Source organism: Cavia porcellus, unplaced genomic scaffold (genome assembly GCF_034190915.1).
Source record: "Cavia porcellus strain 051 isolate PalLab524CR breed Dunkin Hartley unplaced genomic scaffold, mCavPor4.1 scaffold_7, whole genome shotgun sequence".
In the NCBI taxonomy this organism is placed as follows: domain Eukaryota; kingdom Metazoa; phylum Chordata; class Mammalia; order Rodentia; family Caviidae; genus Cavia; species Cavia porcellus.
The window spans coordinates 16,348,519-16,376,167 of NW_026947490.1; the positions used below are offsets into that span (position 1 = coordinate 16,348,519).

At 36.1% G+C, this 27,649-nt stretch overlaps 1 protein-coding gene and 1 pseudogene across 4 annotated transcripts in view; one reads left to right on the forward strand and one right to left on the reverse strand.

Annotated features, from left to right (window-relative positions):
- Nucleotides 1-301: 301 nt before the first annotated feature.
- LOC100730169 (zinc finger protein 345-like) overlaps nucleotides 302-27,649 on the reverse strand; it is a 58,323-nt gene continuing 30,975 nt past the window's right edge. For 3 of the 4 annotated variants that reach the window (XM_063252647.1, XM_063252646.1, XM_063252644.1), the window contains exons 3-5: nucleotides 20,885-21,011; nucleotides 18,598-18,684; nucleotides 302-15,513 (exon numbers count right to left, since the gene is read on the reverse strand). In XM_063252647.1, coding sequence (XP_063108717.1) covers nucleotides 13,241-15,513; nucleotides 18,598-18,684; nucleotides 20,885-21,011 — 2,487 coding nt within the window. In that variant the 3' untranslated portion in view covers nucleotides 302-13,240. The remainder of the gene's footprint in view (nucleotides 15,514-18,597; nucleotides 18,685-20,884; nucleotides 21,012-27,649) is intronic. The other variant, XM_063252643.1, reaches the window with a different exon arrangement.
- Nucleotides 22,151-27,194, forward strand: LOC106027087 (zinc finger CCCH domain-containing protein 15-like; annotated as a pseudogene).

Sequence of the window (27,649 nt, forward strand, 5' to 3'; positions counted from 1 at the left end):
CTGACCTCCTCATCCCATTCTTTACAATGAAGTTTGAACTGATAGGTCCAAGTGGAATATCAAAACCCCAATGAATGGTCCCTCTGTAGCAGCTCATTTTGCAGCTCAGTTAGCCTTTGGTGCCCTGAGTAGTGAATCACAGCCACCTGCTAGTGGTAAACCAACTATCTCGAGTACAGCCAATATTTCCCTTGGATATTTAATATCCTTATATCCTGAATAACCCATTTTCCTTCAAAATAGCATTATGCGCAAACACAATTAGAGAAGGACATGTGGAATCAGTGTATATGTTTATTCATTTTCCTTATGACACTTCTAAGGCCCTGGTGAATGCAATTAATTTGGCCTTTTGTGCAGCAACACAACAGTATACCCAGCTCAGTGTCTTTTTTCTTCCACGAAGCTACTTTCACCAGTGTAGTGTTCCCAATTATAAGGTGCCATCAGTTGACCTGACAACTCTGGCTGGCTGGAATAAACTGCAGAGAATTCAAAAGCAATTATGCTGCGAATCAGAACCAGTTTCAGTGGTTGGGAACAAGGTAGCTGGATTTAGGGCTATAGTAGTCTGCAAGAGAACATTTGAGTATCTAACAGAATAGTTTATTCAGTATTTGCCAATTTGCTTCAGCATCAACCCAATATCATTCTTCTTGATGTAGTAAAGCCAACACTTGTTGAGGCACAAAAACTGTAATAGACTGTCCCAAGGTGAACTTGCCTGTTTCTTCCAATGTTGCAGGAGGCCACACAACACCTTCAAGGCAGGGTGATCATACTCTGGCTGCTATTTTAAATGTTTGAAGAAATAAACTATAGGTTTGGAAGATTTCTCAAGTAGTTGAAAAAGTACCTGTAATTCTAGGCCTTGCTTCTCATGGATATATAACTTACAGGGTTTTTTAGGGTTTGACAACCCCAAATTCAAGTTAATCTTCTTTCATACTGTCAAATACTTGGCATTCAGCAGTCCAATGTAAGTGCTCTGAATCCAGTCCTTTCCGAACATCATAAAGGGGTTTAAGAAGACCAAAAATTGGAAACCCAAATTAAACAGAAACCCGCCTAGAAACTCTCACAGCTGCCTCCTATTTACAGGAACTGTGATGCTGGCAATTGCTTGTTTCCAATTGGGTATTGCACTCCATTTTCTTTTTCTTTTTTTTTTTTTGTCTTTTTCCTTTTTATCGGTACCCGGGATCGAACTCACGACTGCCTGCTTGCAAGGCAGGCGCTTATGCCGCTGAGCTAAATCCCCAGCCCCTTGCACTCCATTTTCAACGTTCTAATTGGAACTTGAGGTAATTTACTTTCTGCTTGCAAATCTGAGCCATTCTAGGAGACAGTTTATATTCATAGTGTGCCAAGTTATTAAGTACCATGACTGTGTTAAAGTTTTCATAACCTTGACCTGCTATTTAGCACAACATCCACATATAGAAGCAAGACCCACCTTCTTTTAATTGTAGAGTTCTTAAGTCTTTAGCTAAAATCTTGCCAAAAATGGTGAGGAAATTCTTAAAGCCATGAGGCAGTACAGTCCAACAGTACTGGAAGGTGCCTTTGATACAGAATCCTGCCATTCAAAAGCAAATAGCAACTGAGCTTTGTTTTCAAGTGAGATGCTGAAGGCATCTTTAAGGTCTAATACTGAAAACTCATCCATAATCCCCAGGGATGACAGAAACAAAGTATAAGGAATTGGTACTATAGGATGAAATTCCTGTTCAATTTTATTAGTAACTCTCAAATCCTGAACAAAACTATACTCATGAGCTTTTTTCCTCGACTGGAAGAAATGCAGTATTGAGGGCAACTTACAAGTACACGTTAATCCATATTAAAGAAATGTTTGCAACTCCAGCTGAGTCTTTTGCAAAGCCTGTTTCTTAAGGACATACTTCCCCGCAAACCCCCCCCCCATACAAAAACTCCTTCTTGAATTCAACTTTTACTAGTTTTGCATTCAGCACTTTACCTGGAGTACCATCTAACCATTTGGTTTACTTTCTTGTAGACCTCAAGGAAAGAGTTCTTCTATTGTGTCCCAATAGTGAGTGAGCACCGTATTTGTAACTTTATGGCTTGCTCTGGTGGGATCTGCAAATGAGGCTGAGTCCTTTTCAAAGAGGTTATTTGAGTATTTAATTGGTATAACAATTATCCTCTTAATAGTAGGACAGAGCACTTTGGAAAGTTGTAAAGAATTTTAAGTCTTCTAGTCAACACTCCAGAGGTAGGAGGAAGGATTTCTACTGCATTTCCTCCATCAGTCCTGAAATTTACAATCCTTTGTGCTACTTTGCAATTTTAGTGTTAAGAAAAGAATAACTAGTATCTGCATCTGATAAAAAATTCATCATCTGATTCCTGTCAGTTGCACCTGAAGCTCTTAGAGAACTCACGATCGTCTCTGAAAGACAGAACAGTCTCTGAGCTTCTTCATGCATCATCTAAATCACAGTATTGTACTATGCTTTCTTCCTCCTTTCCCATGCCCTTTCTTTAATTTGAGACATACATTTTTCTAGTGCTTTTCTTCCTTGCAGTATGCACAGTGGTCCCTCTAAGGACTCTTTTATGTTCCTAAGCTGTCTTTCTCCTTTTTTATTTTCTGTCCTATTGAGACTATGATAACAGCGTCTCTCATCTTTTACAATTTCTTTGCATCATGTATTTTAAAGGCAGTATGTACCTATTGAGATGAATTCATTTCAACAGTACTTTCTGCTTTTTGAAGATTTCTATTAATATCACAGGCATTTTGCTCAACTAAGGAATTTAACCATCCTTATATTCTCTGTAGCTTCTTGGTTGTCTGTATCCTTCTTTTTTTATTTTTTTATGTATCCTTCTTATATGACTGGCAAATTTTTTGTAAAAGTTCAGAGGGATCTGGGTATTCCTTCTCTTTATGTTTATGTATTATGTTCCAATTTCTCAGGTTAAGTACTCCTTTCCTGGGTCCTGCCAGAATGTACTACTTGTAATTTTCTCAGTTATTTCCCAATTGTTTGGACCCTGATAAGGTTTTACTGATGGAATAATATAGGATAAGGATAGAATAAGGGATTCCTTACAGGATTTTCTTTGTGGAGGTACTGTCTAATCACTAGTCTTTTTATCTTTTGCACTTAGAATATTCAAAAGAGCTTGACTATCTGGCTCAGATGAGGTAATAAGTGGCAAAGCAGTCATTCTCCATGGATCATTTCTATGTGATTCACTAGAGTTCTAGTTTAACAAGTCAAGTGAGAGGTTGAGGGTGGACTACCCAGAAATATCCTCCCGGCTGACTAATCCTGATTCAAATCTCTGAAGGGATATTGCCTTAGAGGATATTATCCTGCCCCAAAATGGGAAGCTCCCTGGCCAAACTGAGTGTACTGGCTGGATCTTAAAGGGGAGTCTGTTTCTGCTTTATCACACGGTAAAGGAGCTGCAACTCCAGTGGTCCCTCATTATCCAGAAGAACAGGTTGTGATACCTCTATAACCATTGGAGTGGGTTTAAAGCATTTAAAAAAATTAATATCCTTATTTTCCTTTTCCTCACAAGTTATGCCATCTAAGGAAGTAAAAGTTCTACCTTCTCTCTGAATTTATTAATGTAGATCCCTTCTTTCTAGAGGTCTTCTTTATGCATTACCAAGAAGGCCTGAATATGATCATCATCCCATTTATCAGATTTTTGACCAAACTACTGCAATTACAAAATGGCATAATAGTTTGAAGAACCATTAAGTGGCTACCTTTCACCAGAGTCTAACATATATGCAGACCATGCAGTGTTACAATAGTATATGCCAACTCTTTTGTCATAGTATCCTGGATGCCATCTATCAGTTATTTAGTATGCAGCTCAGAGAGTACCTAGATGACAGATACCAAAGCCCAATGACCATTCTAGTAATTTAAGGGGTTATTAAAAGATCAAAGAAACCAAATTAACTACTCCAAACCAACAAATACCTGCAATGTTTTTTTCACCTCTAAATCTCTACCAACATCCATCAATAACCTCACCTCAAACACATTGTAATACATCCAAATGGCAGCAAATGATGAATATGCATTCATCCCCAACTAGCACTGCTGAATGACTCAGGGAAGATCTAAATGTCTATTCCATTACCCTGATCCCAGATCCTAGGAGTGTACTTTTTGGCAGAAAATCAGATAGAACCCCCCTCCTCTCTATTATGAAAAGCATTTATAGGCAGCTGATGCCACAAATAGAAAAGAAAATAGAAATCCTAGGGTGCAGAACTGTCCCTGGCACCTGAAAGAATATCCCTGGAGACCTAACAGTAGGTTCAGCTAGCAAAAAGCAGTTAATCCTTTTTCTCAAATCCTTATCATCCCACCAGCAGTAATCAGGAGACCCGTGCTGTTCAGGAGCTGGAACTTGTTTCTTGATTGGCTTCACTAAAACTGCACTTAAGTCCATATACTTAAGTTCATTTTCTCATCACTAACCAAATAAAAGAAAGTAAATTGTTTTGGTGAAAAAGAAAAAGGTTTTATTCAAAGTCACCTTTAAAAAGTTTGAGAGATCTCATTACCCACTGGTAATGAGACACATTACCAGGCTGGCTGCAGACACAGTACCCACTTGTACCCCACTGGGTACAAGTGTACACAAGTCTGTTACAGCAAGGAACAGTGTGTGTGTATGTGTATGATGATACAATAGGACAACAGGCTTATTTTTTCCCTCCTGGACCCCAACTTCCCACCCTTCCCAGTGGAAATGAAACAACTTTGACCTAGTCTCAACATCTGAACATTCTAGCCATTCATCTGGGCTAAGGAAGCTGGAGGTGGCAGTGTATGCCATGGGTAGGCTAAGAAAGTATGGAAGAGCCACTTATCATTAAAGGAAAGAAATCTAATTTTCAAAGTCCCCTTTTGCTATGCTGGTTACTACCCTATATTTGGGATGCACTTTATCTGAAATTCAAATTTAAGTGATGGTCTGTACTTTATGTACAGTGATGACCAGGAAAAAATATCCTGGGAGAGATGTCCTAGATGGCATCACAGAAAAGGTTTTATTCCATATTGACTTTGCATTGCTGTTTGTCATCTGACTGGGGTCTTAATTCATTTCAATACATTTGATGCCACAATAGTGCTGACATCTGAGCCAAGTGTGAGCTTCATAATACACTGAAGAATCAGCAGTGATAAGAAATTCCTTCTTTCTTACTGTAATTTACAAGAAAACATAATATAAAATACATTAACTCTTGAAGTCCTCACTATGATCTGTCATTACTTCATTAGGAAATAAGTCCAAGAACTTCTTAAATAGAGAGAACAGAGATATCAATGACATTGGCTTGGGATGGAGGATAATGGTAGTAGAGGCACAGTTTGGATGCAGAATTCTAGAACAATTACTGAACTCCAGAGTGGGATAAGGCCAAAGACTTTGGAGGATTATTTTAGCTACCAGCAAAGAGACTCTAACTTCTAATTTACAAAATGAATTGAGTATATACAGAATATACTAGGAAATGAAGTATCTTTGTCTTATCAAATTATCTGATGAGTAACTTTATAATACATATAAAAATAACCTGAAAGATGCAGAGAAAACAGCAATATTTACAGTAATTCATAGCATGAATTTTAAGTACCTACTCTACTGAAAATATTCTTGTCTTTCAGACACAAGCAAACAATTCATTTTAGGAACTCAGTTTAGCAATATAACCAATCTTCACTGTTATTTTCATTACCTTCTCTTCCTACATACAAAGAAAATGCAGACATCTAGTCGCAATAGCCATTCTTTGTGTACAAAACTGATCTTCCAACTTCCACAGAACTTACCCCTTTATAAAGAATCTGGGAATTTTGTGCATCAATGGCTTCTTACTCTTACTCATCCTTGAATCCACCATGGCTGGTTGCAGACACAGATGTTTGTTTAGTCTCAGTCTCAATATCTGTCTCTTTCTCTGTCTTGTAATAGGGATTGAACCCAGGGCATTCACACTGAGCTACATCACCAGTTCCTTCATTATTTTAACTTGGAGACAGGGTCTCACTACATCACTTTCTCCAACTGGGCTCAGATTTGCTATCCTGCTGCCTCTGCCTCCTGAAGTACTAGGATTACAAGTATATTTCACTCTGCTTGGCTTTTCAGGTTATACTTTCTTAGCTAGCATAAGTCTAGGATGAAAAATCTAAGTATCTTCCATATTGGGCTACACTTAGGGTCTACATGTTATCAGGTTTTTCTTTTCCATGCATATGTTCTACAACTAGTGAAGCAGGTAACATGGAATATTTTATGCTTGGGAAGTTCAAGCACTGTGGATGAAATTACGCTTTCTTTAGGCTGTGAAATTTGACATGTTTTTAAATTATGAATGTAGGCAACAAACCAGAGTTCCTAGAAATACTGACTTTGTTGCCAAGAGGAATTGGGAATTTTCATGTCATATTACAGTTACAACAGACACTTATACTTGTCATTACATTTTATTTAACTTTTCATTACTTTTGACATTTAATAGTGATGTAGTGCCATCTTCTTCTATGTGTTGATAAAGTATGTAAATTGCCTGGTCTCATCAAAATTTTAAAACATTTTAGTAAATATATTTAAATGGAAATGGAAATGGGGAAAAACGAAGATATACAGTGTACAGGAACAAATTCTCTATGATGAATGTGAAAATGTTATTATTATATATATAAAATGTACCAATAAAGTTTTTAAAATGCAATATATATGTAAATTACTGAACTGGTAGTACTTTGGGTTTTAATGTCATATCTTAAAACATTTCTAAAATATGTCATGTGACATATGCAAAAAGAATGACTGGACAGGGCTGGGGATTTAGCTCAGCGACATAAGTGCCTGCCTTGCAAGCACGTGGTCATGAGTTCAATCCCTGGTACAAAAAAAGAAAAGAAAAGAATGAAAGGTGCAAATAAGATAAGTTACATGCATGAACAAATTCCACAATGAGCAAGCTGTGCTTAAGCTTGCACTTTTTACATTATGTCCTTGAGAACTATAAAAATGTCTATGTGACATAGTGGAAAATGTAATTTACACATATCTGATGAGAATATATCCTGGTAAAGTACACTATTAATTTGAGGGGTGTATTAATTAGCAAGTTATTTTGAATGGTAGACTATATGACAATCAGATTTTTCTTTTTTATGTATATAAATTTAACATAGTCTGCTTTATCAATATAGGAGTTTAATAAAACTTGCTACTTTAGGAGATAATCCTCAGGTACATTTACTGAAACATACAGGAATTTACCAGCTAGTCATGCTTAACAAGTTATCTGCATATCGATGAATATATACCGGCACATGCAGGGTGTGACTCAGGGTTACTCAATGTAAGATCAAAATGTCTTTTGTTTAAAATGTAATGTTAGGGGCTGGGGATTTAGCCCAGTGGCATAAGCACCTGCCTTGCAAGCAGGCGGTCGTGAGTTCGATCCCTGGTACCAATAAAAAGAAAAAAGGAAAAAAAAAGTGTAAAATGTAATGTTATTTCAGATAACAAAATTTGAAAAGTAATAGTTGTCAAGCACTAATCATATTCTGTAGTACATATTAAGTGCCTAACATAGTAAATTATGAACTTTCTCTTCTTTAGTGATGCGGACTGCTACTATCAAGATCTTTTAAAAGCAGACAATGGAAAGACAGCTATAGGGGGCATACTGTGGTTTTGAGTTTACTGGAATTATAATGAACAATTAAATTTCTAGTATCCTCAGATGAAGATCAATTCTGAAAATGTTGCTACGTAACAGAAAATATCATATGGATTTTGAAAGTATGTAAATAGTTCCCATGATCCTGTTTTACTGGCAGAGCAATAGTGACTATTTAAATTTTCATATATAAACTGTTAAAAGACATGGGTGGGTGATCAAATTCTGCTTATTCTACACATAAATTCTCCAGGGTCTGACTGCTACCAACTGATAGTCTCCAAATCAAATTAAGATTCTCTTCTTTAACGTTTACTGCTCTTGCTAGGTATGGTGGTACATGCCTAATCCCAGCACTGTGAAAGGCTGAAACAAGAGGATTGTATATTAAAACTGGGTAATCTTAGGGACACTCTGTCTCCAGACTTAAAAAAAAGGATTGAAGGGTTGGGATATGCCCCAGAGCGAAGGCCCTTGTTTCAACACCTAGGATTAAAAACTACATATTCCTGGCTACTGTAATAATATACAAATTAAAAAGAACTGGGCATAGTGGCATGTACCTATAAACCCCAGCTTTAGGGATTTGAGGGAGGTTCAGGCAGGAAAGCTATAAATTCAACTGTTGCCTGCTCAATTTATTAAGATCCTATCTGAAAATACAAATGGAGAGAGATGTAACTTAATGGTAGAACACAGAGCACCTTTGGGTTCAATGTCAAGTACCACCAAAAAAAAAAATTAAAAAAAGAAGGACTAGTGAAACACTGAAACATATTTTTTGCAAATGATACAACCATGTATCTGATAATCCAAAAGATCCCATGAAGAAAATAACAAAAAATTAGGCACTATATTACTCTATGTACAAAATATATGCAAAAAATAAGTTGCCTTTAAATATGTAATTAAAACCAGTTATAATGGGAAGAAGTGCCCTTTAATAAGAGCAAGCACAAATATAAAACGCTCAAAAATTACTTAACTAACAAATGTATAAATTTGGCATAAAAAAGATACAACAAACAACCAGACATGGTGCCACATGTCTGTAATCCCAGCACACAGAAGGCTAAGAAAGAGGATTGTTGCAAGTTCAAGGCCAGCCTAAACTACCCAGTGAGTTCAAGACCAGTCTGAACTACCATACATAGAGACCCTGTGAGAAAGAAAGAATGAAAAAAAGAAAGAAAGAAAGAAGAAAGCATAGGAATATAAGACACAAATTATACAGGACTACCACTACTGTACCCAAATTTAAACACTGAATTATAAAATGTTTAGTCACTTCTAGTTTTAATATAAAAGTAAAGAATACTTCAGAAGGGCTTTTTTTCCTAAAAATAAAAAAGGCATGGAACAGTGAGTAAGCCAAAATAGGCAGAGACCTGCTAAATTAAGAGTAATGCATGGGAATGAGGCCTATATGTACCAGTTATCAAAACATTTTATACAGGTATGATGTCAAAGTAAATTTGATTATAATGCAGAAAAGTAACAGACAATTAGGCAGGACAAAATCATATTCAAGATATAGATCCAAACACTACCGGAAATTGGCCTAGGATAAAGTTCACATTTAAAATCACTAACATACAGTTAAATAATTAAGCATATGGCACTAAGACAAATGTTTAACCATCTGTGAAAAATAACAATATACCCCTGCCTAACTTCGTTCAATACCCAAACTTCTGATTTATCAAGTACTTATATTTTACAACATAACCATAAAGGAGAAAAACATGAAGCTTAAAAAAAGGTATGTCAATCTCAGCACTCAGGAGGCTGAGGCAGGAGGAGCATTGTGAGTTCGAGACCAGCCTAGGCTACAAAGTGAGCTCAAGGCCAGCCTGAACAACTGTACAGCGAGACTGTGTCTCAAAAAGACAAAACAAAACAAAACAAAACAAAGGTATGTCAGAGTGGAAAAGATGATTTATAAACTAAACAGCAACACAAATGCTATCTAGGCAGTGGGGCTGGGGATTTAGCTCAGGGGCATAAACACCTGCCCGGCAAGTGCGAGGTCATGAGTTTGATCCCAGTACCAAAAAAAAAAAAAAAAAAAAAAAATGCTATCTAGACAAAAATTGATAAATTTACAACACTAAAGTTCTAAATAGAACTCCCTAAACATACACACACACACACACACACACACACACACACACACACACACACAAATACACCAATAACAAAACGAAGGTCTGGGGAAGAAAGTTAATATTCATCTTTAAAATTCTTTTTTTTTTGAAAGCTGATATTTCTTATTCTTTGGTTTTTTTTTTGAACTGGGGATTGAACACACAACCTTGCACTTGGCCAAGCAGATGCTTTCGCCGCTGAGCTAAATCCCTGGCCTCATCTTTAAAATTTTTTTTTTGTCTTCTTTTCATTTTTATAGGTACCGTGGATCGAACTCATGACCGCCTGCTTGCAAGGCAGGTACTTATGCCGCTGAGCTAAATCCCCAGCCCCTAAAATTCTTACAAATCAATTAGAAAACTACTAATCACCCAAAAGAAAATGACATTAAAAGACATTTCACTGAAAAAAACAGCATTTAAAACTAAAACATGTAGCATAAAAATGAGAATCACAATGGTATAAAAATGCAAATTAAAGGTGTAATTTTTCCACTAAACACAGTAACAAAAAGAGTTAAAAATGATTTTGGCAAGTTATTGGGAAATGGGACACTCTACAACTTTGTTGAAAGAAATGTAAATTAGTAAATGTAAAGAAAAGCTATGCAACCTTTTAAAGAATGTACAAATGTACTAAGCAAATCTACTTCAGGGACATAGGTTTAATATCTATTTGTTTATAGATACTAAATAATATATACAAAAATCATCATCTCATTGTTACTTCAAAGAATAAAAACATCTGCATACCTCAATAAGTGACTGATTTGGTCAACTGCAGTATAGGCCTACAAGATAACACTGCAGACAGGACACCCAGGAAAAACTATTCTTTACTTTTTTTTTTTTTGCATTTTATTTTTTATATTGAGATGCCCTTAAGGGAATCACATTTTTGAAGGATTTGTAAAATTTTGTTAGTCCTTAACAGTTAAAATACTACTCAAGTATCTGTCAATAGTTAATCTAAAACTTCATACAAATTTTTGCATTCTGCTTCTAATAATCTATTATTACCTTCCATATTTTAAAATTATCATCTTAAAATAATTTTTTTTTGGTCTTTTGAGACAAGGTCTCCCTATGGAATTTAGGCTGGCCTTGAGCTCACTTTGTAGTCCAGGCTGGTTTTAAACTTTGCTATAATCCTCATACGTCAGCCTCCTGAGTACTAGGATTACAGGCATGCGCCATCACACCTGGCTCATAAAATAAATTTCATTAGTGATTTCAGTTTCCTACAAACATTTTTTATTAGATACTATTACTGCATTCCACAAATTATCAAAGGTGAAATTTTAATAGAAAATAATTTGCATTGTTATGTTTCTTTAATCAGTGGTTCTTTGGAAGGATGATTTATAGTGTAATTCTGAATATACTGACTTTAGTAATATTTAAAGATACATGGTATAATTTGAATAATGTGAAATTTCTGTCAACTTGCTTTGTAGTTTAAAATAGGATAATTTCTTATATTAATAAAAGAACTGTTCAAAAACTTGGGTCAGTCATTATCAGATTTTAATGGGAATCGAACACATGTGTTTTGCATTGAGCTACATCCCATACCCCCCCCCCTTTTTTTTTAAACTCAGGGTTTCATTAAATTGCCAAATTGAACAGGCTAGACTTGAACTTGTAATCCTTCTGCCTGAAACTCCCAGAGTGATGGGTTTACAACACACTATATCAGATTTTAAAACAGTACTCACACAAAAGTTCTTTTTTAGCTGGGCATGGTGGTGTACATCTGTAATCCCAACACTCAACAGGCTGAGATAAGAGGATTGCTGCAAGCTTGAGTCCAGCCTGGGCTACAAAGTGAGTGCAAGCCCACTGCATAGTGAAACCCAGTCTCAAAAAGAGAAAAAAAAAGTTGTTTTTTCATCCATACTTGATAGAGGTATGATAAAATCCAACTGTGCATAACTATCTTTTCTATTTGTAGTTCCATCAACTTTGATTTGTGTTCATGGAGGTCATGTTGTTAGTTACATAGATAGAGATTATCCATAATCAGATCCTACTCATGAAATGAAACTGAACATAAAGATGGGTTTCTACTTTTTTGTTGGTACATACATTTTTTTTGTCCTTTAAATCTTTTCATGGATGGTTTATTTGGTTAACCTTTCAACAGCATACTTTTTGTATTGTCCATGAATTTCAATTTTTTTTAAGCTTTACTTTATAATATGTGGCTAAAAAACAGCATAGTCTTTTATTTAAATAAGAAAAAATTTCCTTTCAACTGCAGAATAACACTTTTGGCATTTCTCTTAGTTTATCTCTATTATCCTGCTATGCAATTTTCTTTTAACTTGCCTAGTCTATATTTATTTTCTGGATTGCCTTCAAATTTTGATTGATCGCTGATGAGTTTTCAGTTATATTCACAAAACAATTAAGTATATCATAGGCATTTTGTGATATTATCATCGCCTACATTTTGGTTATTTAACCTTGGAGAAAAAACCGACAAAACAAACATGGTAGTAATAATAACTTACTTGAATTCCATCAAAATTTCCATGGTAAACATTACCTTATCCATTTTTTAAACCTTTGATGGTACTGAGAATAGAAGCCAGGGACATACTGAGATACAATTTCAGTCCTGTTTTATTTTGTATTTTGAGACAAGGTCTCAATAAATTGCTACGTTGCCCAGACAGGGCTTGAACTTGTGATCTTCCTGGCTTAGCAAAACTGCCGAAAATGATTCACACTATAGGCAAAAGCTTTTATACATTTAGAAAGTTTAAATTGTTCTTCTCTACATGTTATGCTCTGTAGTTATGCTATAATCAAATATAACTATTCAGTGAATAGAATATTAATATTTCATTTTGTCTTTCATGTATAAATTCTGATATTGAATAAGATCTGATTTATGATGCTGAAATTTATAGACATTTGATTTTTCCATCTCTTACATACTGTTTGCTATTATTATAGAATATGTAGCTCAAAAAACAAGGGCTATCTGAAACATATAATCATGCATTACTGATTATAATGTGAAAGCAGGTCTTTACACATACCTCACTTCTATAAGGTTTTTCCTCAATATACACTCTGCTATTCATATAAATAGCTATGGAAGCTGGGCATGGTGCTACATATCTGTAATACCAGCACTCTGGGAACATGAAAAAGAAGCATGATAATTCAAGCCCACCCTTGGAAAACTATAGTGATTTACTGAAACCCTAAGTCAAAAAACAACCCTAAATATCAGGAAAGAAATAGCAGAGGGGTATAAAAAATTGTTTCCCACATTTCTGATATTTCTAGTATTACTTTCTGTATGTATTTGGCAATAATGAGTAATGACAAATAAAAGACAATATTCAAATACACAGAAATTCTCACCTCATGTGTGTATTCTCTGGTGCTTTTTCGCCTGTGAAAGACAAGTAAAGGCCTTTCCACATTCTTTACATTCATAGGGTTTCTCACCAGTGTGAATTCTTTGATGTTGAGTAAGATGTGCCCTCTGCCTAAAGGCTTTATTACATTCCTGACATACAAAGGGTTTCTCGCCGGTATGAATTCTCTGATGTTGAATAAGAGTTGAACAATCAATAAAGGACTTTTTACACTCTTTACATTCATATGGTTTCTCACCTGTGTGAATTCTCTGATGTCTACTAAAATAGGAAACACAAGAAAAGGCCTTTCCACATTCCTTGCATTTATATGGTTTCTCACCAGTATGAATTCTTTCATGTTGAATAAGATGTGCTCTCTGTCTAAAGGCCTTCCCACATTCCTGACATTCATAGGGTTTCTCATTAGTATGAGTTCTCTGGTGCTGAACAAAAGTTGAATAACAGAGAAAAGCCTTCTCACAATCTTTACATTCGTAGGGTTTTTCACCAGTGTGAATTTTCTGATGTTTATTCAGGTTTGAAAGCCAAGTAAAAGACTTTCCACATTCCTTACATTCATAGGGTTTCACACCAGTATGAATTCTCTGATGTTGATTAAGAGTTGAGCAGTTATTAAAGACCTTCCCACATACTTGACACTCATAGGGTTTCTCACCTCTGTGAATTCTCTGATGCCTATTACAATCAGAAAAACAAGTAAAGGTCTTCCCACAGTCATAACATTCATAGGGCTTCTCACCAGTGTGAGTTCTCTGATGTCTAGTTAGATGTGCACTTTGTCTGAAAGTCTTTTTACATACTTGACATTCATAGGGCTTCTCATTAGTATGTGTTCTTTGATGTTGAAAAAATGTTGAACCAGATATAAATGCTTTTCCACACTGGTCACATTGATATGGTTTCTCACCAGTGTGAATTCTTTGGTGTCGAATAAGAGTTGAGCAATTATTAAAGGCTTTCCCACATTCTTTACATTCATAGGGTTTCTCACCAGTGTGAACTCGTTGGTGTCTGTTAAAGTCAGAAACACAAGTGAAGCCCTTTCCACATATAGCACATTCAAATGGTTTCTCACCACTATGAATTTTTTGATGTCTACTTAGATGTGCACTTTGTCTGAAGGTCTTTTTACATTCCTGACACTCATAGGGTTTCTCATTTGTATGGGTTCTCTGATGTTGAGTAAGAGTTGAACAATTATTAAATGCCTTGCCACATTCCTTACATTCAAAGGGCCTTTCACCTGTGTGAATTCTCTGATGTTGAGTAAGAGTTGAACGACTATTAAATGCTTTCCCACATTCTGCACATTCATAAGGTCTTTCACCAGTGTGAATCTTCTGGTGTCTATTAAAGTCAGAAAGAGAAGCAAAGGCTTTCCAGCATTGTGTACATTTATAGGGTTTCTGATCAGTATGAATTCTTTGATGTCGAGTAAGGTGTGCACTTCGTCTAAAACTCTTGCCACATTCCATACATTCAAAGGGTTTCACATTAGAGTGAGTCCTCCTGTGTTGAATGAGTGTTGAACAGCAGATAAAAGCTTTCCCACATTCCTTGCATTCATATGGTTTCTCACCCGTGTGAATTCGATTATGTTGAGTAAGGAGGGCACGCTTTCTAAAACTCTTTCCACATATCTGACATTCATAGGGTTTGTTATAATTTATTTGATATTGAGGAAGTTGAAAGTCATAAGCAAATTCTCTGCCACATTCCTTAAATTCATCACAATTCTTTCTAGGAAGACTTTGCTGATGTTCCATTTGATTTGTGTAAAATATGAAGGCCTTCTCACACATTTCATCAAGTTTTTCACTAGTATGAATTTCTATTTGCTGAGTGAGGTTTTCATAATTTTTCTGCTCATAGCATTCATTTTCAGTTTGAATTATTTCATTTGGAACCAGCAATGTAGGCTGAATTACTTCATTTGGAACCAGTGATGTAGGCTGAGTTATTTCATTAGGAACCAGTGACGGAGGCTGAATTATTTCATTTGGAACAAGTGATGGAGGCTGAATGAATTCAATTGATAGTTTTTCAAATGGAACTGTCATATACTGGGAACATTCCTCTTTAGATTCCTCTTCTCTTTCAAAATGTTCCTTACATTTCAAATCAGTTCCAAAATAAGACTCCCCCTCAAGGCAACAACATATGGTTCTGTTCATTATTTCCCATTTTAATGATCCCATTTCGAAAATGTCATTCTTTAGAGCTAATTCCTTAGTTTCATACAAAGACAGCAATTCTGAAAGAAAATAATATATTTTCCTGTTTCAGGACAAATGAAACATCAACATTAGAAACAAAAAAATAATACTGTTAAGAAGTGAATTGCTGGCTGGGCGTGGTGGCTCATGCCCATAATCCCAGCACTCGGGAGGCTGAGGCAGGAGGATCATTGTGAGTTCAAGACCAGCCTGGGCTACAAAGTAAGCTCAAGTCAGCCTGAACTGCACAGCGAGACCCTGTCTCAAAAAGACAAAAAAAAAAAAAAAGTGAATTGCTTAAATAACTTTCAAATATTGTCATTTACTTTGGGTAAAATAGAATGGCTATATTCATAGCAAATACATCTCAAAATAACCTATGTTACAAAAAATAATTTTATCACAAGAATAAAAGAGTCAATTCATCTGGAAGACTGAGAAATTAGAAATGTTTACATACATAAAAAGAAATACATGCAGTAAAAATTTAACAGACATAAAGCAAGATACAAATAATTCTACAATCACAGTTGAAGACTCTCTAACTACTTCTCAATAACTTATAAAATAACTAGACATTCTCTGCAGTAAGAAATAGAGAAAACATAAATGATTCACCATTTATAACTAGTTACCATTTACAAAATGCAATATCAAAAAAATGCAGAGTATACATTCTGTTCAACTGTACTCAAAACTCAAAACAGACCACATGCTGGGCCAGTAAGCAGACTTAATATAAACTTAATATAATAAAAAGTAACAAAATCATGCCAGATACTTTCTTTGACTACAATGAAACTAAACTTGAAATTATTTTTATAAAAAACCTAAAAAAAGGGGCTGGAGGTTTAGCTCAGTGGCATAAGCACCTGCCTTGCAAGCAGGCAGTCATGAGTTCGATCCCCAGGTCTGATAAAAAGGAAAAAGACAAAAAAACAACAACAACAAAAAAACACTCCCTGTATTTGAAAATGAACTAAACCTTTATGAAATCAACAATAATAGTATAGCACATAAAAATATGTGCAATGTAGATAAAGTACTTATCAAGGGAAATTTATACTTCCAAATGCTTGTAGGGCAAAAAACAAAAACAAAAAAAGCTAAGGTTCTACTGAAAAACTGTAGAAAAAAAAGAGCAAAACAAACTCACAGCAGAAGCAAAGAAATTATAAGAAATCAATAAATTAGAAAACTGTTGTGTTTTTTTTGGTACCAAGGATTAAACTCATGACCTCATACTTGCCAGGCAGGTGCTTAAGCCACTGAGTTAAATCCCCGGATAAATTAGAAAATTGACAAATAACATTTAACAAAGGCAAAGGCTTTTTCACTGAAAAGATCAGCAAATTTTAGCCAAACCAAACATATACACGCAAACAAAATAAGAATATCAAGAATAAAAGAATTTCTAATTATAAATCCTACATAATTAATAAAAATGATTAATAACTATCAGTAAGTAATTAAATAAGAAAATACTATGAAGCCATTTGTGGCACTCGCACATAATTCCAGCACTTAAAGAAGCTGAGACAGGCATAAATTCAAGGCCAGCCTGGGTTACATGTGAATTTAAGGTGACCCTAAACTACACAGTAAGGCCCCATCTAAAAAAAAAAGAGAGAGAGAAAACACTATGACCTAATACACAACCTCTTGTATAATTATTTATTTATATATAATAATTTAAAAGATCACATTTCTTGAATCACATAAGCTATCAAGCTCACTCAAGAAAAAAACTGTCCCCAGAAGAGCTATATATCTATTGCAGAAATTGAATTTATATAAAAACAAACAAAAAAACTATTCCAAAGATAAAAGTGGCAAAGTGGCTTTAATGGTAAATTCTACCAAATAAGGAAAAAATATCTGTTGAATATAGAAATGGCTCCCAACTTATGGTAGGATGTCAACATAATAGTACTACTAAAACTAGAAAAATACAATAGGAAACTATAAATTTTGCTCTTAAATATTAATGCAAAATCCCTTTCACTGACTGAATCTAGTGTTGTATATAAAAAACATACTACATGTATATAAAAAAATACTACATGTCCAGTGGAATGTACTCCATGAATATAGGTTATGTTAACATTTGAAAATCAATCACAATCCAACATATTAGCATTTTAAAAGGAAAATTATTCATTACTTGCATAAAGGCAAAATATACTCAATAAAATTCAACACAGTAATAAAAATTCTTAACAACCTAAAAATACAAGGGGACTCTGTTTCTCAACTAAATGAGATCAGTTAAAAAATTTTTTTTATTTTTTGTTTTTTTCTTTTTTATCGGTACCAGGGATCGAACTCGCGACTGCCTGCTTGCAAGGCAGGCACTTATGCCGCTGAGCTAAATCCCCAGACCCCTATTTTTTTTTTTTGTCTTAGTTAAAAATTTTTAAGCAATATCATATCCTACTGAAATAGTGCCAGATACGGTTACCTATGCCTGTTATGTCACCACCTTAAGAGGCCAGGATTACAATTTCAAGCTCAGCCTGGGCAATTTAGTGACTTAGCAAAATCTGGCTCAAAATTAAGATAGATCTGGGAATACCAATCAGTGCCAAGAGCTTGGATTCAATCTTCAGTACTGCAAAATAATGATAGTAATGATAAGAAAATATTAAAGACTACCTTATGTCAGAAGCAGTGAGCATAATCAAAATATGATCTTAATTATGGTGATGACCTCATAAGTACACATGTACATCAAAATTGTCAAATGGTACACTTTAATAGATCTACTTAATTGAATTTCAAAATATCTGTTAAAAAAATTTTTTTTAACAAGCATGGTCCCACATGCCTGTAATCCCAGTACTTAGCAAGCTGATGGAAGAGGACCCCAAATTCAAGGTCAAACTATGCCAACAGCAAATTCAAAACTAGTCTGGACTATACAGAGGAAATGCTGTATCAGAAAAAAAAAATTATTTATCATAAAAAATACTGATATCCTCCCCATTTCACAACTATTTCTTCTAAGACTGGGCTTTTGAATACAGCTTTTCATATACTATTTCAAAGGAAAGACAACAGGATTCTAACTAGTTCGCACTTCACTGAAATACATTCTGATTGCTCCCCACCCCTTTACTCACCTGGATACCATCCTGCTTTTCCAGCCATCCAAGGTTCTTTCCCTTGTTCCAATAAGGAAATTACTGATGGCTTGGAAATGGCAAGTCCTGCTCAAAGAAGTAAGATTAAAAATCAATATATAAATAAACAAATATTTGATTTAGAATTAGTTTAACCTAAAACAACTTGAGGAGTCCAGAAAGTAGATAAAAAGAAAAAAAGCACTTAATAATCCTGTTACATGCAGAAATTACAGATGAAAAACTAAAATAGGGAGAGTATCATAAGAAAGAATATATTCATAAAATATTAAAATACTTCACAACAAACTACAAACTGCAAAGGTAAAAGTAATGGCTTTTACAATGCAGAACTGTAGATCGCTTTAACAAACTGATCATAGTTAGCATTACTAGTGATAAGACATATAGAATTGTTATCTCTTGAGATACGGGACTAAAAAAAGTATGTCATCATTTCTGTGGTAATCTTGCCCAAAACATATAACCTTAATCTAATCATTAAAATATCTTAAAAAGTCAGGAAATTCTATGTAACAAGAAGTCAGCACAAAAAAAAAAGAAGTCAGCACAATTCAAAGTGTCAAGGTCAGGAATACAAAAATAAATTTCCAAGATTAGACACCTATAGTAAGATGACAATTAATTACAATGTACAATGCTAGATCAGCACAAGTACACTACAAGGGTAATGACTGACATCTAAATAAAGTATATAAACAACAGCAGAAAATTTGATCAATGGGCATTTTCTGGTTTAGATAACTACCCTATGCTTAATGTAAATTGTTAACTCTATGAAAACCTGGCTGCAGACTGTTTAGTTTTAATACTTAATATCACTTCAAATTAAAAAGTTTTTTAAAAATGGGATTCAGAAGACCAAGCAAGGTGGTACATTCCAACACTTGGGAGGATGAGGCAGAAGGACTACTATGAGTCTGAGGCCAGCCTGGGCTACAATGAGACACCTGTCTAAAAAAAAAAAAAACCCAAATGCTATTCAGATAAATTTTTAGATAAGAGGCTAGTAAACAAATGGGAATATAGCCGGCCGTGGTGGTGTATGCCTATAATTCCAGAACTTAGGAAGCTAGGGCAAGCGGAGGAAGCTCGTTGTAAGTTCGAGACTAGCCTGGGCTACAAAGTGAGCTGATGGCCAGCTGGAATTGCCTAGCTAGACCCTGTCTCAAAAAGAAAAAAAAGAGAAAAAAAATGGGAATATGGCCTTATTAATCTAACACAAGGAACAATTAAACCCTCAAGGAGGCAAAAATCTGAAATTAAATACACATAGACTCTATCTCTAGTTATGTTGGAAAGAAAAATAGGAAGGTTCAAGACATAATCAATGATTCTTCCTCTGAAATTCCTTCAACATTACATTAAAAACTTCTACAAAAATTATAAAACTTAAGGATCCTTAGTATCCACAATACCTGGATTGGGCCCCACTTCATGAATACAGCACTGGACATGAATACAGCACATAGGACAACTGTCCTATGGAAAAATTCACTTGGCTTCTCCGAGATTAACAGAAGGACTGGGAACAGTGCCTTTTGATAGGTTATACTCATATGTAAGTGAAGAGTTAGAAATAGCACCAATTGGTCCTATGAACAGCACTGAATTTGAATGAAGGATTAGGAATAGTATCTTCTGATTGGCCCTGTGTACTATACTAAGGAGCAGCCATAAGCCTAGAAGCATTTAGGACCTCATGCTCTGCTCATGCCTTCTCTTTTTAGACAACATCTTCTCAACTCATTAGCCATGGGTTTTTCTGACACATTCAGCCTATTTGGTTGTCTGGTTTTGCCCCAGCCCTAATCTACCTAACCTCCATCATAATCTAATTCCTTAACAACCAAGAAGGAAAGTCAATTACATAGAGTGCAGGAGCCACTGTGAAGGTGATCGAAGACTACCAAATAAGAAGTCTGACAGTAGCATACTATACCAACAAAACAAGCTCAAACTTTGGAACAAAGAATAGAAATTTTCCTAGAAGTATGACCTAAAAATACGTGAATGTTGGGCTGGGGATATATAACTGTGCGGCCCAGCACCTACCTGGCAAGTGTGAGGTCATGAGTTTGATTCCTGGTACCAAAAAGAAACAAACAAACAAAAACCTATAATGAATGTTAAAATTTTAAAAAAATTATCACAGTAAAAGACACTGCTATTAATCCTCCTCAAAATAGTCCCCCTCAAATACAGGCAAAAATTCCTAACAAAAAGAAAAAGCATTTTTTGAATTACAGGCAACAGATAAACTTACCCAGTGACATGAAGGTGTTGTAGTTCTCCAACATCACATCTCTGTATAAGTTTCTCTGAGAAGAGTCCAACCATTCCCACTCTTCCTTAGAGAATTCTATAGCCACGTCCTCAAACATCACCAGTCCCTGATAGGAAAATTCCATGTAATATATATATTAGTAAGGAAAATACATTTCACATGAATGATAAGAATATTTTAAATGGCTTTCCTGGAAGGCATTGTATTCTATAGTTAGTAACAGGGTATAACTACAACTCTATAACACAACAGGGAAAAATTAAAAAGCACTAAAACATATATTGTTGAACATCCTATGTTGTAGAATAGATAAAACTTAGAACCTTGGGAAACTTCTATTAATCAAACTCACTGGGAAGCAATGTAAAGCAAACAATCTAAATTAGAAAGGAACAGCTCCATTATTATGCTGAAAATATGGTCTTTGTGCAGTAAAGGACTAACCCAGCAGACCTGGAACTTTAAGCTCACATCCTAAACATTCCATAGAAAGAACTGGTTTTTCACCAGCTTTAAGGAAATAATCTGAGGCCTTGAATAAGGAGAGTGTTTTTACATGTGTTAATCCTTAGGGTACATCGGCATGACTTCCAGGGATCTGGAGATGGAACAACTAAGGTCAGTAATGAGCACTGCATGTACCTAATAAGAACCTTGAATATGGCCAAGCATGGTGGTACATGCTTAATAATCCCAGTACTCTGGGAGGCGGAGTCAGGAGGACTGTTAATTTGAGCCAACCCTGGGCAGTTTAGCAAGACCTTGTCTCAAAATTTAAAAATAAAAAATGGGCTGAAGTTGTAGTTTAGTATGAAGGTCCTGTGTTTAATCCCAATCAGGTAACAGGCTACAGATAGGAATAGATATTTACCCTGGGCAGGGTTTTTGCTTACTTAGAGATTGATATCAATGTTCAAAATACTACATAATGACTCAAATGAAGAAAATGTGCCAATGCTGATCACCATGATACACTTTTTCAGACCAAAAATTACAGCTTTATACCTCACAGTGTCCAACAATGTGCAAAGAGAGCCCACATCACATGGACTTACTTAAGTCAGAAAATAGAAGTTAGGTAGATAAAGCACAGGACCAGAAGAGTTAACTGAAGTAAACTAAGTCAGGGTTTAAATTAGTTAACATACCAAAAGGCCAGAATAATTAACTTAAGCAAAATGACTACCATAGTATAGTGGAACTGCAAAGGACAAAAAACAGATCCATGAACAATTGGGAAAAGCCATGGATAAAGTGTTTGCTTTCAGGATTTTAAAGGCCTACCTGCAACCAGGGACATCCTTGCATTCTGTCACATTCACCTATACAAGGACCCAGATCACAGCACAGGAGGGAGCTAGTTACATTACCATGACAATTACCATTCTCAAAGTAGTGGCTGATGAAGACTTGGTATAAGAGAGTCATACATTTGCTGACAGAAGGGCTGCCTTACATGCAGTCATAAGTATGTGCTTGCTCCGAGGAAAGCCAAGGCAGAATCTCTTCTAGATAGATTCTCTTCCTTTGAGGACAGAGAAAGAGGCTCTGGGGGAAAATGCTGATATAAATGGGTAATATTCCCCAGATCATCTCAACCTTTCTTTTCCCACCTGAGACACTGGTCCTAGAACCAGACGTACACAAATGGCAGAGGCAGAGATGACCCTTTAAACCTTTATGACAGAATTCCCAAGGTCTTGAGGTGATGGCTTGCCTTTGCAGACATCTGCCAAAATGAGATGACAGAGGGAATGCAAGTATATTGCCTAGTGGTAGAGACAGCCCCTATTTCTATACTTAACATTTCCTTGTATGAATGAGTATAGAATGAGAGGTCAGCACTTGTAGACTCACTTTCATACTAGCAATTTGGCTGAACCTAATTTCTAAAGGTAGAAAAGTCTGGGTGAAAACCAATCTCAAACAGAAAAGAGGTATAGCAGCTGACAGTAAAAGAATAAGTAAAGATGTGGGTTATCCATGAGAGAAATCCAGCATTACATTGGTACCTTGAGAGAAGCTCACAGCAAGAGAATTAAATTGTCTTAGCACCATTACCCACATGCCTAAAAGGACGAAGTTGTATATTTTCTGAGATCATCCCTAATTTTGGAAGCTGGCACAGTCAGATGGAAGTCTAAAAACCTGTGTAGTGTCATTCTGGGATGCATTCTTGTTGTGTAACATGATGATACATAGAACCAACTGAAAATAAGAGTTGAACTCCAGGGACATATCAGGATCTTTGGATTCTTTTATTTTTCAGGCTATAATCTACCTCCAAACATATTATTTGGGAAAGAACATGAAGGAACTATTGTTTACTAGGCAATTGTACATTGATTTGCTTAATAACTACAAATGTAGATGACCAGATGCACAAAAAGATCTCTGGTCAAAATGGACAAAATAAAACTGTAGTAAATCCAACACGTCACAGTATGCTGCTCACAGATACATTTTTTATAATTTTGTACCTGAAAGGCAGAACATAAAAAGAAAGTAAGTTTCCGATTGAAATAAAATAGTCAACATGCCATAACAGACTCCAGTTCTCCTAAGAGGAAGTAATTATATATTCCTTCTATAGTAAAAAATTTGCCAAAGAATTAGCTAAATGAATTAAAAGACATGCAGATTAAAACTCCTATGTGACTTGAGTATCTATCTTTTTCTTATTTTCAAATATCTACCTCAATTTTATATTTTCATTTTTCCTGATCCATAGAAAACTCAACACAAAATAATCATAATATTTTATATAAATTGAGTATATTTTTGTGGAGAACCACCTGGATTACTCTCCTTGAACAAAGAGCAATTGCTTCCACTTTGGTTAAACCTGGCCCCTGTATTGATATATATAGAGCTGGTTGGGCCATTTCCTTACTTCAACTGGCTCTAAGCAATGTAAACAGGGCTAGCAGAGGTGCTTATCTGTAATCTTTGAAGTTGCTATTTCCCTACCCGTGACTCCCCCAAAACATGGTTAAGCCCCATAGGATGAAGAGCCATGGTTCCAGAGGTATCACCTGGGTTCGAGCCTCAAGATAAGAAGATATGACTTCCCAGAGCAGAGAAGTTTGCACATCAGTGCTAAAGCACTGGCGCCCAAATATTAAATGCTACCTCAATTGTGTTTTACAGATTTCTACATATCCTTCTCTCTGCATACTGCAGAAGTGCTGTCAGGCCTCCTACCCAGCCCAGCTCTAAGTACTCACATATTTTACCTCCCCAGTCACTCATCCTCAAACCATTCCCTTTTTTATGAATTAATAAAATCTAGGTTAGGCCCTGGGTCAATGCCTTTGTTCTGATGAACCTTCATCCTGGCCCAACTTAGGACCCCTCCCCATAATTATAAATATGCCTTAATGTCTTTATTCTTGCCATGAGTTACACTGGGAGTGGTAGACTGGAATTAACTTGCTAAAATTCCAATAACCTTTCCATGGGAGTACAAATATAAATTTCCTAGACTTTGATGAGGTCTGGGAAAGGATTTCCATATAACTTATGTGCCAACATTTTCAAAGGGCCTTACATGCTTCAGTTTGATCATTATAACCTACAGATAAATGGCACTAATCCTTCTGTTTTACAGAAGAGGAAATTGAGAGAATTTAAGTAAATTCCTCAAGTATACACAGACATGGTGAGCCTCACATGGCCTACGAGATGCAGGGGCTGGAGGTTTAGCTCAGTGGCATAAGCGCCTGCCTTGCAAGCAGGCAGTCGTGAGTTCGATCCCCCGTACTGATAAAAAGGAAAAAGACAAAAAAAAAAAAGAAAAGAAAAGAAAAGAAAAAAACTACTTCCTGTTACAATCCAAGTAATTTGTGAAATAAAACAAAATCATGTTGGTAAATCTCAGACAGGACTTGGTTACTGTTACGGTTTGATCTGAAATGTCCCTCTAAAGCCTTATGTGTTTGGCAAGTACCTGGATTATGATGACACTACAACTGATTTGGTTTTAAGAATGGGTTCTGGTAGGAAGAAGTCGCTGAGAATGTGACCCGGAAGGGTATATTTCTGTCCCCAGTTCCTCCCTTTTTTTTCTGGTTCCTGGTCACCATCATATAAGCAGCTTTCCTTCCTATACCATGCCATTTCTGCCTTAAAGATAATCAATGGCCACAAACTGTAATCATGAATCAAAATAAACTTCTCTTCCTTTACTGCAGATGTCCAATATTTTGTCCCAGCAATAAGGAAAGTAACTCAGATTTTGGTAGCAAAAGTGGGGCCACAGCCACAACTATGTCTGATCATGTGGTTCAAAAGCCTTTGGGGATTTGCTTTCAGTGTGCCGCAGCGCCAACAGTGGTCTCGTCTTCCTCCTCCTGTTGAAGTGCCAAATTTCCCCACAGCATCCATCTGTCCTCAGGTCCGGCCAGTGCCTTTCCACAGTATCCCCCAAGAAACAGGCTCAGGCCAGGGGCAACCAAAAGGTGGAGCAGAAAAAGAAGGAGAAGATTACTGAGAACAACACTTCTGTTCTAAATAAGAAAGAGGCAAAGCAACAGAAGTTTATCAAGGCTGTCATTCATCAAGTTAAATTCGGTCAACAAAATCCAAAAGTAGCACAAAATGAAGATGCAAAGAAACTGAAGTAAGATGACAAGAAGAAAGAATTGCAGGAGCTAAATGAGCTCTTCAAAACTGTCATTGCTGCTCAAAAAATAAGTAAAGGTGCAGATCCCAAGTCCATGGTGTGTGCCTTCTTCAAGCAGAGGCAGTGCACTAAAAGTGATAACTGCAAGTTTCCTCATGACCTGACTTTGGAGAGAAAATGTGAAAAATGCAGTGGTTACATTGATGAAAGAGATAAAGGACTTGAAGATGATACAATGGATAACTGGGATGAGAAAAAGCTTGAATAAGTAGTGAACAAGACGCACAGTGAGGCGGAAAAGAAAAAAAATCTCAAATAGTCTACAAGCATTTCCTTGAAATTACTGAAAATTACAAGTATGGCTGGTTTTGGGTGTGCCCTGGAGGGGGTTAATAACTGTATGTATCCACATTCACTTCCTCCTGGATTTGTGTTGAAAAAAGTTCAAAGGAGTGAAGTGAAAGAAGATGAAATTTCATTAGAAGATCTCATTGAGATGTTGGAACTTAGGACTCTGGGAAGCCAAGGCAGCACCTCCCCTCCCTGGTAAGCGGCGGTAGTGTGGCCCACTGCAGCCCTTCCAGGGGGAGAACTAGCAGTGTCTCCTGAGATCCACACCATGCTGGAACTTAGGACTCTGGGAAGCCAAGGCAGCACCTCCCCTCCCTGGTAAGCAGCGGTAGGGTGGCAGACTGCAGCCCTTCCAGGGGGAGAACTAGCAGTGTCTCCTGAGATCCACGCCATGTTGGAACTTAGGACTCTGGGAAGCCAAGGCAGCACCTCCCCTCCCTGGTAAGCAGCGGTAGGGTGGCAGACTGCAGCCCTTTCAGGGGGAGAACTAGCAGTGTCTCCTGAGATCCACGCCATATGCTGAACTTAGGACTCTGGGAAGCCAAGCTAGCACCTCCAAAAAAAAAAAAAAAAAAAAAAAATCAATGTATATTATATGCAAGTTGCAGTACACCAAAATGTAATCCACTATTCTGGTGTGCAATTTACATGAACTTATAAAATCATTTTCAGATTCTGTAAAAAAATTATGGCAAATAAACATAACAAAAATTTAAAAAAAAAGATCTCATTGAAAAACAGCCTTCTGCTCTAGGTCCAAATGTTATCAAAATCACTGTAGAATCTTTTGTGTGGAAGAAAAGCAAAAGACAAGAAAAAATTGATAACCTTGAACAAGATATAGAAAGAAGGAAATCTGACTTCAAAGCAAGAAAGGCACTGGTGATCAGTGGTGGAGAAATATTTGAATTCCGACCTGAACTGGTCAATGATGATGAAGAGGAAGCCGATGATATGTGCTACACTCAGGGAACAGGTGGTGACAAGATTGATGATTTCATAAGCACATGATGATTGCATAAGCATTCCATGGCATACTCTTAAGCCTGTACATCCGAAGAGACGCAGAGGAGACAGGCATTACTGTAGCTCTTCTCGAAAGATTCAGCACATATGCTTCAGATAAAGACGAAAACAAACTAAGCAAAGCTTCTGAAGGTCGGACTGAAAATGGAGAATGCAGTAGGAAGAGGACAGTAAAGTAGATGGACTGAAAAATAGAGCCATCAAAGCTGTTCCTATTGATGAAAACCTTTTTAACCAGATTTGGATGAATCAGACAAAGAATTAAATACACCTGATTTAGACGAATGACAGCAAACAAATCAAGGAAAAGATTAAGTCAGCTCAGCATGAGTAGAAATTGATTATATTCATTTTTTTTTTCACCTAGAATCAACAGGATATTCATTTCCTATGCTGATTCTCAAAGGTTTGCTCTCCTCCAAAAAAGGAATATTCTTCCTGAGTCTTCTCTTCTGACTTTGGCTACATGTCACAGTAAGGTCATAGTAAGTTCATAGTAGTTCATGATAAATTGAAATATAAAGGTCATTGTAGAAAATGATTGCTGTAACTGACCATTCAAGTAGAAAGTGTAACTGCTTTTCCAGCTTTTGGTTTCCACTGGGCATGTGTTAATATCAACAACATAAATTTACACTTTAAGTGTATGTACAACATAAATTTAAGCCTATGTACAACAAAATTTAAGCCTATGTATAACAACATATATTTACAGTTTAAGTGGAAATTTGATGCAGATTTCG